The 8,205-nt window shown below is 40.0% G+C and overlaps 2 protein-coding genes across 2 annotated transcripts; one reads left to right on the top strand and one right to left on the bottom strand.

The window, feature by feature from the left end:
- The first annotated feature begins 1,421 nt into the window (after positions 1 to 1,421).
- LOC142371812 (dexamethasone-induced Ras-related protein 1-like) lies at positions 1,422 to 2,817 on the top strand. Its single transcript, XM_075454557.1, has 2 exons — positions 1,422 to 1,844; positions 1,939 to 2,817. Exons 1-2 carry the CDS (start codon positions 1,574 to 1,576, stop codon positions 2,460 to 2,462), a joined length of 795 nt encoding a protein of 264 aa, XP_075310672.1. The 5' UTR covers positions 1,422 to 1,573; the 3' UTR covers positions 2,463 to 2,817.
- A 479-nt stretch (positions 2,818 to 3,296) lies between these two features.
- On the bottom strand, positions 3,297 to 4,123 carry med9 (mediator complex subunit 9). Its single transcript, XM_075454558.1, has 2 exons — positions 4,012 to 4,123; positions 3,297 to 3,836 (listed from the first exon to the last, which is right to left on the bottom strand). The coding sequence occupies exons 1-2, from the start codon at positions 4,092 to 4,094 to the stop codon at positions 3,617 to 3,619; spliced, it is 303 nt and encodes a 100-aa protein (XP_075310673.1). The 5' UTR covers positions 4,095 to 4,123; the 3' UTR covers positions 3,297 to 3,616.
- Positions 4,124 to 8,205: the final 4,082 nt, after the last annotated feature.

Raw genomic sequence — 8,205 nt, 5'->3', positions numbered from 1 at the left:
GACTTAGAGAATAGTTCATAAGGACGAATAGAGCCATAATTATGATATCAATGCCCTGAACCTTGCTGACATTTGTCTTACTTCATTTCAATAAAAAGGATGACGTGGTTTGTAAAGTCAGGGAAAATGTACACAGTGGAAATATAAGGTGACCTACAAATTACTCTTTAATTGCCCACAACACAGGGCACCCTAAATTAAGTTTTAAAAAAAGCCACGTGAACAGATGTCTCAAAAGTCCGAGACAACATGATACGGTTAAATGATCATGAGAACTTAAAAAGGAGTGTGTTAGCCTTTGTGGTGTTGTACATGAACAGCCCCAACTGTTTGATTGGTATTGTCTAGCATTGATGTAAGTTGTAAGCTATTATGTCCTTTTTTAGTTAAAATATCTAAGGTACATTTAAAAACAGAGTACATAAGACTTGAAACAACAGCAAAATCTGAAAATCATGTGGCACTTGAAACTTTTACAGACAGAAAGGAAATTATTTCTAAAATAACTGGATCATTATAATGGATTGTCACATGCAGCATAAGTCCTACTCAAGACTTTCCTTTTTAGTATCAATCTTTCCTCTCTCTTCACCATTTCATTGGTAAGAGGACAGGTGAAAGGTGACAAAGTGGATGAGCAGAGTCTGAGTCACAAGCAGCGGGCTCTATCTTGGGCTACTATAATTAATAGGCCATATGAGAGAGTCGATATAAATTGGATTGGATGGCTTGCAGGCAGTAGTTACAACAAACTGCACTTCGGCTGTGTGTTTGTTTTTCTCTTTGTGACGTTTGCTACAACATCACTTGCACTCTGACATTTTGTCTACCCAGTAATAACATGAAGGGACATAAAAGCTCTAAAGGGGTGACACACAATGTCATTCACGAGGGGAATAACAGTGGACGTATGAGGACAGCAACAAAGCTCACTAACCTTGCCACATGCTGGATGCGCAGCTGCGCCCTCATCCGTCCCCTACACCTTATCCAGCTGCTTACTTCAGCCTGAAAACCTGTTTACTTATTACTGGTGACTGAGACAGACAGACGGCTTGTGGGGGCAGACGATTTTCCCTGAGCTGTATGCGCTTTTAAAGGAACAAAAATGCTGTTGAGTTAAACGTAGGTACTGTTAATAGTTCCATGCTTTCAACGTAATTAAAGTGATTTTATGCACTGCGCACACTCTGAGGTATGCAAAGATAAGCTAATAAAAAAGCAATTTAGTTTAATTTGTAATAACTGCAGATGAAACTATAACTAATTGTTAAGCATAATTTCAAAGCATAAGCTCGTATCTTCCCAGTTTTCTTATCATGAGGGGTGGGCAGAGCTGACGCACAAAAACAGCCTTAGAAACGTTTGGATTTCGGGTCTTGCTCCAGCTCCCGGAGCTGCAGGGTGACACATGACGCATTGGAGGCGCGGCAAACTTCCCCCATAAATTCTCAGCCTGCACTTCTCCAGCTTCAGAGACAAGGCGAGTTCAGACGGCTCACGTCACTGCTTGGATGTAAAAACTATCTCGGGACACAGCACCAACAATCACCGGGTGCAACCTGCTGCAGTTATGATAAAAAAAATGGCACCATCCGAGAATGAGTTCGATATACCGGCCAAGAATTGCCACCGAATGGTGATTATGGGCTCCACTAAAGTTGGGAAAACAGCCATCATCTCTCGGTTTCTCAATGAGAGATTTGATGACCAGTACACACCCACCATAGAAGATTTCCACAGGAAATTCTACAGCATCAGGGGGGACGTTTACCAGCTGGACATTCTGGACACTTCTGGGAATCATCCCTTCCCTGCAATGAGGAGGCTTTCAATTCTTACCGGTAAGCTCAGCTTTCAAACCTCTTCAAGCCCACATTACCCATCTCGCTGCTTAAATTACACGGAATTAAAATTTTGTCTTCTCTTGTTTTCCAGGTGATGTTTTCATCCTAGTATTTAGCCTGGACAACAGAGACTCCTTCCAAGAGGTGCAGCGCCTGAAACGCCAGATATACGAGACTAAGTCCTGTCTGCGAAACAAAACAAAGGAGAACGTGGACGTCCCGCTCGTCATCTGCGGCAACAAGTGTGACAGGGACTTTTACCGTCAAGTGCAGAACGACGAGATCGAGAAGCTGGTTGGCGGAGAAGAACATTGCGCTTACTTTGAAATATCCGCAAAGAAGAACACCAACGTTGACCAGATGTTTCAGACTCTCTTTACCATGGCCAAGCTGCCAAACGAAATGAGCCCCGACCGCCACTGCAAAGTTTCCCTGCAGTACTGCGACGTGCTCCACAGAAAATCCTTCAAAACCAAGAAGTGCAAAGACGGGAACGCATATGGGATTGTGGCGCCGTTTGCACGGAGGCCAAGCGTGCACAGTGACTTGATGTACATAAAGGGGAAGGCGATAGGTGGCAGCCAGACTAAAGAGAAGGGCTGTGTTATTTGCTGAAGATATCTTTGTCCGTGTGCAAAAGACTCTCTCTCTCTGTTCATCTACACAGAGTTGGTCAGTCAGTCTACCCAAAGTAAACACGAGACCATAAACTGTAGACACCCTGAGCCAAACTGGTCTGAGACACTTGCTGCAGTAGATGTTCTGAAAATGCTGTAAATCTGTCTCAACATTAGCTTTCTGGGAGCAGCACTGGAGGAAAACAAGTTTACAATTTTGCTATTTTTTCTTTTTTTTTCCAAACATGGTGAAACTTGAAAGTTTGTTGCAGGATGAACAAATTCTACATGTGTATTTATTATGTCCACGTCAATTTTTGCATTGTGAAAATAAAACTCTTGCTACTTTCATAGCCTGTTCTCCTCTCGTCTTTCATTGTAAGTGTTACACAAGAACACAACCAAGAGTGCAGATTTTTCTGTCCAGTCCATTCTGTTGTTTCCCACCTTTGGAAAATATTCTCAATTTAGTGAAAACCCATAATTTGTTGGATCAGGTTTTTCTGAAATACATTGGCAGATGTAAAATTGCATCATGTTGAAGTTTGAATTCATAAGGGGCCCTAATTGTGCTCCCCAAACTGTACTTTCATTCAGTTGGAACAACTCAGTTTCTGGCCTTTTTAAAAAAAAAAAGTTACTGGTGTCAGAATAACTCCCCTCTAAAAGCAACAGATGGAAAGATAAAAGTAAATATATTTGATTAATGACAAAGGGAGCTGGAGAGTGTTGCTTGGGAAAGGGATGTCTGGGTTTCTCTCCTGGACCTGTTGCCCCGGCGACACGACCTGGGAAAAGCGGAAGTGGATGGATGGACGGACAAAGGCTGAGGTTGAAGCTTGTTAAAAAAAACCTGTTTAATTACAAAAGTGATATTTTACAAGACAAGAAAATGTGTCACTGAAATCCCACTGTTAGGACATACCACAACAAAACTCACCTCCAAAAATTGAAAAAAAAAGAAAGAAATGCAAGAAGTTACACATTTTGCATTGCAATGCAAATAAAGGGAAACTAAGCCCTTCTTCAACCCAACGTCCATCCATTTGTCCTCGACTCGTGTTTATTAAGTTAATATTTATGTAAAATGTGTCCTTCACCTCCACCATCTCTCCGTGTCCTCCTGTCAGTGCAGTAACCCAGGCATCAGTCTCATGATGCTTTTGGCACATCAAACATGCACAGACCTTTGTATTTCTGCAGCAGCTGGTTCTTGGTGCGGACCTGTTCGCGCAGCGTGGCCAGCTGCTGCTGCTGCTCCTGCGGACTGCTGTCTATCCCGGGCATGTTGGAGATCTGCTCCCGTGCTTCTTGGATCTTTGTCTTGAGCTTCGCCAGATCTTGGTGGACATCCTGGCTGTCCTTGTCCATACTTAATAGAGTACAACGTTGGAAGGGAAACACATTCGTTATTCTTGTATACCGGATTTTAAACTGAGAGATAGCTCTCTGTTAGCTTTAGCAACACATCAACCAGCACTATTCCACTAAATCACTGAACGGTGAATGTGTAACATTTACAAACATGGCATGGCCTACACACTTACCATTTGATAATATCGTGAACTAAAGGCAATAAAGAGCAATCCTCAGTCTCTTTCTCAAGCTTCGGTTGTGCCACCGCCATCATTCCGCCTGCTCTTCGGCGCACATTGTTTACGTCATGCACCAATTTAATGACGTCCCAATTTGCGACTCAAAAGAAACCCAAGAGGCGGAACCACAGACATAAAGAATGTTTTTTATCTCTTTATAATCTCTTTATAATGTCTATGGGCGGAACGACAATTCGAATTTCTTAAAAAACACACTTCCATAATTCTGCATCTACTATCTTTTGAGTTTTTGTTGTCATTTTGAAAACGTGCAATCAGAATGTATTCAAGTAATCTGTGATTGTGAAACCAAAACTTGTGGTTATTATTTTAGTTTATTATTTTTGTAATCATCCTGGTGACATGTTATCTGTAATTATCCAATCTTTGTGTAGACAAATCAGGGAAAGCTATGAATTCCTTTCCAAAAAGAGGGATTATGTCTACATTTTCCTCCAATAATAGTTTTCTTTTAACTGTGTAATTTAAAATTCAGATTCTCTTTGCTGTCACCTGCTGAATATTAGATACATTAACCAATAAATAGATCAATTTATCAACAGGTTTACATTTGACTAGAGGCCAAAGTTACAGAAACAGTTGTTTCCAACTAACTTGACAAACTGGTCGATCAAGTTCTTATTTGCATATGATTTATGGCACAACAGCAGGAAAAAAAGTATCAGTGTATGTTCTATTTTCTCTAATCATAGGATGCATGACATCTACATGGAGACCCAAAGGACTCAAATATTTAATTATTTGTTAATTTATTAAAGAATCCTCTATTTAAGCATCTTCAGGACAAATATCGTATACATTTCTAATTCTTTGAACCTCAAAAATACTTTAATTATGCTGCATATCAGACCTTACCCAAATTAATATTTACTTGAAAGATAGCCCATATTTCCCAAGTAATAGGCCACACCTAATCTATTAATACAAAGAACAAACACACTTGACCTGTGATTGGGCAGAGTTTCAATGCTCCACATCCTGCTACCTAGCAACCCAAAGTACCTACACCTAAAGTTGACCCAGTAAATATACAAGTGTGACACATGGCATGCATGAAGAGTGAAATGCGCCATCCTGTGTAAACAATGGTACGCATGACAAGCACAAATATAGTCTAATGGATGCTAATGCGTCATACTATGTATCTATTCTACAGATAATTAAACGGACATATTCAGGTCATGCACAACCATCTGGGTATCCCGCTTCCTTTACTTTGTGCACATGGCTTGATAATGTTGGATTACAAGGAAATGGATTTAAGGGGAAAACCACACAATATAGCACCATTTCAACTGCTTATTGTCTACTGTATTTTCTCAGCAACAGTTTATGACCTCTCAAACACAGCTGGTCACATGCACAAGCACAAAAGCAAACATATCTCGGTGTCATCACACAAGCAAGCACAGAAACGCTGTGGCTGTGGAAATGTGAACCCAGTCTCATCTCCTGTGGACACTGACCCACATTCCTGTCATGTGAGACATCATTCACCCGTAAGTCTCCAAGCTTTTAGCCTCACAACTTCATGATTTTGCAAGGAAGTCACTCAGTGTTTGGTGCTGGATAAAAGTAATAATTTGAATAAAAACTTTTGATGAAGAGCATCAGAGATTAACTTTGATATTAACTTTGTTTGCATTCATGCATTTGGCAGACGCTTTTATCCAAAGCGACTTGAACTCATATCCCAGGTAGCCAGGTAGCGTAAGGGGGTCTTGCCTAAGGACCTACTGGAGGTATCTTATCACTACACTATCCAGTCCCTTGGTCAAACTCATCACAGCATAATGATCAATTAATGAGATCATTGAATGATTTTTGGCTTTTTTCGTCAAAGGACGTATTCATCACCTGATGCGCTCTGCATCCCACACTCTGATTACTCACACCTAGTGAATACCATAGAGACAGACTCTCAACTAATTAAGAGTAGCTTTAGTGGGATTTAACTCCAGATTTAGAGGTGTGGTTAATCAAATGTTTTCTCTTTCCATGCCTCTAATATAGTGGTAGTGTTGATGATATTACTCGAAAATCAGAGCTCACTATAATCCCCTATATGTCTGTGAGAATAACATAGAGCTTAAATTGACAGCGGTTGTATAGCTGACCTACATTTGAATTTGAAGGGCCTTATGTTGCCCAAGTGTTTTACCATTTGGGTCACAGGAAGAGCGGTGATGCATTCATGAGCTCTAAAAAAGTGGGCCATGTTGTGGTCTTAGAGTTTCATCTCGCACAAAATGAAACATGTTTTAGTGGAATGGGATGCTAATTGGGACAGTGAATGGCCTGATGTCACAGAATACTTCACAGATTAACATGTTTGGGGCAATAAAGATTATAACACATCCTGACTTTGATCTTGTGTTCCAGCAAGTCTTCCTGCTGCAATTTATTTGCCAAAACTGCAGAACTTGGTGCAATTATTGGAAGTCACATTCACACATTCAAGTATACAGCTATGGTTGTGTTTATGTCAAAGCTAGTCCCTTTACCATTTTCCCAAAATTTCAATCAAGAGCTCATTCAGACAATGACAAAAGGGATCTTTACTGACATTTGTCTAACTTTTCTGTACTCAAGCCATATGTAGCCATATGTAAGCCCAAAAAAATGTGTATTGTTCGAAATGGGGTTAACTGCTTATTCAACATACAGGATGTCAAATAATCAATGACTTCAAGTAAGTTAGAGATGAGACGCTGACTGATTACAGAGATCACATAAGCTGGAATTCTAGTTAAAGTCCCAGTAAGTATACATAAAAAAAGACTGATGTTTAAGTAAATACTGAGTTATGTCCCATAAGATTCTGAAGAACTGCCTCTGCAGTCTATTTTAAGAAGCACTTATTCTGCAGTAGCATCACCATTAAACTATTATTAAATCTTGAGATGGGGAAAAAGTGGGCCTCTAATGGCATTAGGGAAGATTTCTTTATTAATTTACAATCAATCAACACATTCCTTCCGTTCACACTCCCTTCCTCGTCGCGCAGGTCTCACACGGTTTCTTTATATTCTACTATACTAATCGTAAATCTAAACAACAACAGCTGAAGAAGGGAGGTTGTTTTTTTTTTATTGTCTAGAAATTGTGTAAAAATATAGCTAGCAAAAGAAAAAGTTCTGCCGCATGTGTTCTTAATTTTGATAATGCAGTCGAAAAAACTTGTATCCTCTTGTTTAATCAACTGTCTGAAGAGGTTCTTCTATTTATAAGAAAGACTACATTTGCTCACAAAGACTGCATGTGTTCATCATTCTTGAAAATGTTGCTCAAAAAATTTATTTTCTATGCCTGCACTCCTCCACTCTATCTTTTCAACAATAAACCCGTTTCTCCCATCCTACTCATGACTCATGACTATCAGTGGGTCAAATTATGACCCCTGACAGAATTTCCCATGTTTGAACAAACATGAAACACGGGCATCTTCACCAAAAACATCTAACATGCAGCTCAGAGTAAACTGTATGACTCACCAGGGAGTTGGGGATAACTTTTTGGCCTGGGTGACCTCAGGACACTTCCATTTGATCCCATTTATAATAGTCCCCAAGTGGCTAGCCTTACCCCACCCACCCTCTGACATGACGTGAAAGCTGTCAGTTTCCAGCAGATGGGCCACATCCCAGCATCTCTGGCAGGGAGCTGGCAGGATGCAGATGTCCAGCCTGCCGATTTGTCATCTAATCTTAGCACACTTCTTCACATAAAAGACATGGTCAGTCACTGCTGATGTACGTCACCTTCAAATCTACTATTTTTTCCCCAAAAAGATCAACGTTAGTTTAATTTATCACTGCGAATGTATACTAATTCTGAGCTTCAAGGATTTACCTCAATACTGCTCTTGCAAAACAAATTCTTCATCAGATAAGACAGAAGTATAGAGATAAATTCCCATCATGTGAAAGCCCAGTCAAGGGATGTTTCATGAAAAGATTTTTTTCACAAATGATCTTTATATTCACCTCAAACAAAATGAGCTAGTCACACGTGTTGATTAGATTGATTCAATGGTTTTGTTTGATTAATAGATGATGCATCCTAAGTTGCTTTTTGAACGCATGAATCTTTTCATGTCTGCACCTTAACACCCTCTAGATAGAT

This window comes from Odontesthes bonariensis, chromosome 21 (assembly GCF_027942865.1).
Source record: "Odontesthes bonariensis isolate fOdoBon6 chromosome 21, fOdoBon6.hap1, whole genome shotgun sequence".
NCBI classification, from domain to species: domain Eukaryota; kingdom Metazoa; phylum Chordata; class Actinopteri; order Atheriniformes; family Atherinopsidae; genus Odontesthes; species Odontesthes bonariensis.
This window is presented reverse-complemented; position numbering and strand designations above follow the sequence as displayed.

Coding starts and splice junctions, on each gene's coding strand:
- LOC142371812 (XM_075454557.1), top strand. CDS start 1,574: ATGATAAAAAAAATGGCACCATCCGAGAATGAGTTCGATATACCGGCC. Junction 1,845..1,938: donor GAGGCTTTCAATTCTTACCG/GTAAGCTCAGCT, acceptor CTTGTTTTCCAG/GTGATGTTTTCATCCTAGTA.
- med9 (XM_075454558.1), bottom strand. CDS start 4,094: ATGATGGCGGTGGCACAACCGAAGCTTGAGAAAGAGACTGAGGATTGC. Junction 3,837..4,011: donor GTTCACGATATTATCAAATG/GTAAGTGTGTAG, acceptor TACTCTATTAAG/TATGGACAAGGACAGCCAGG.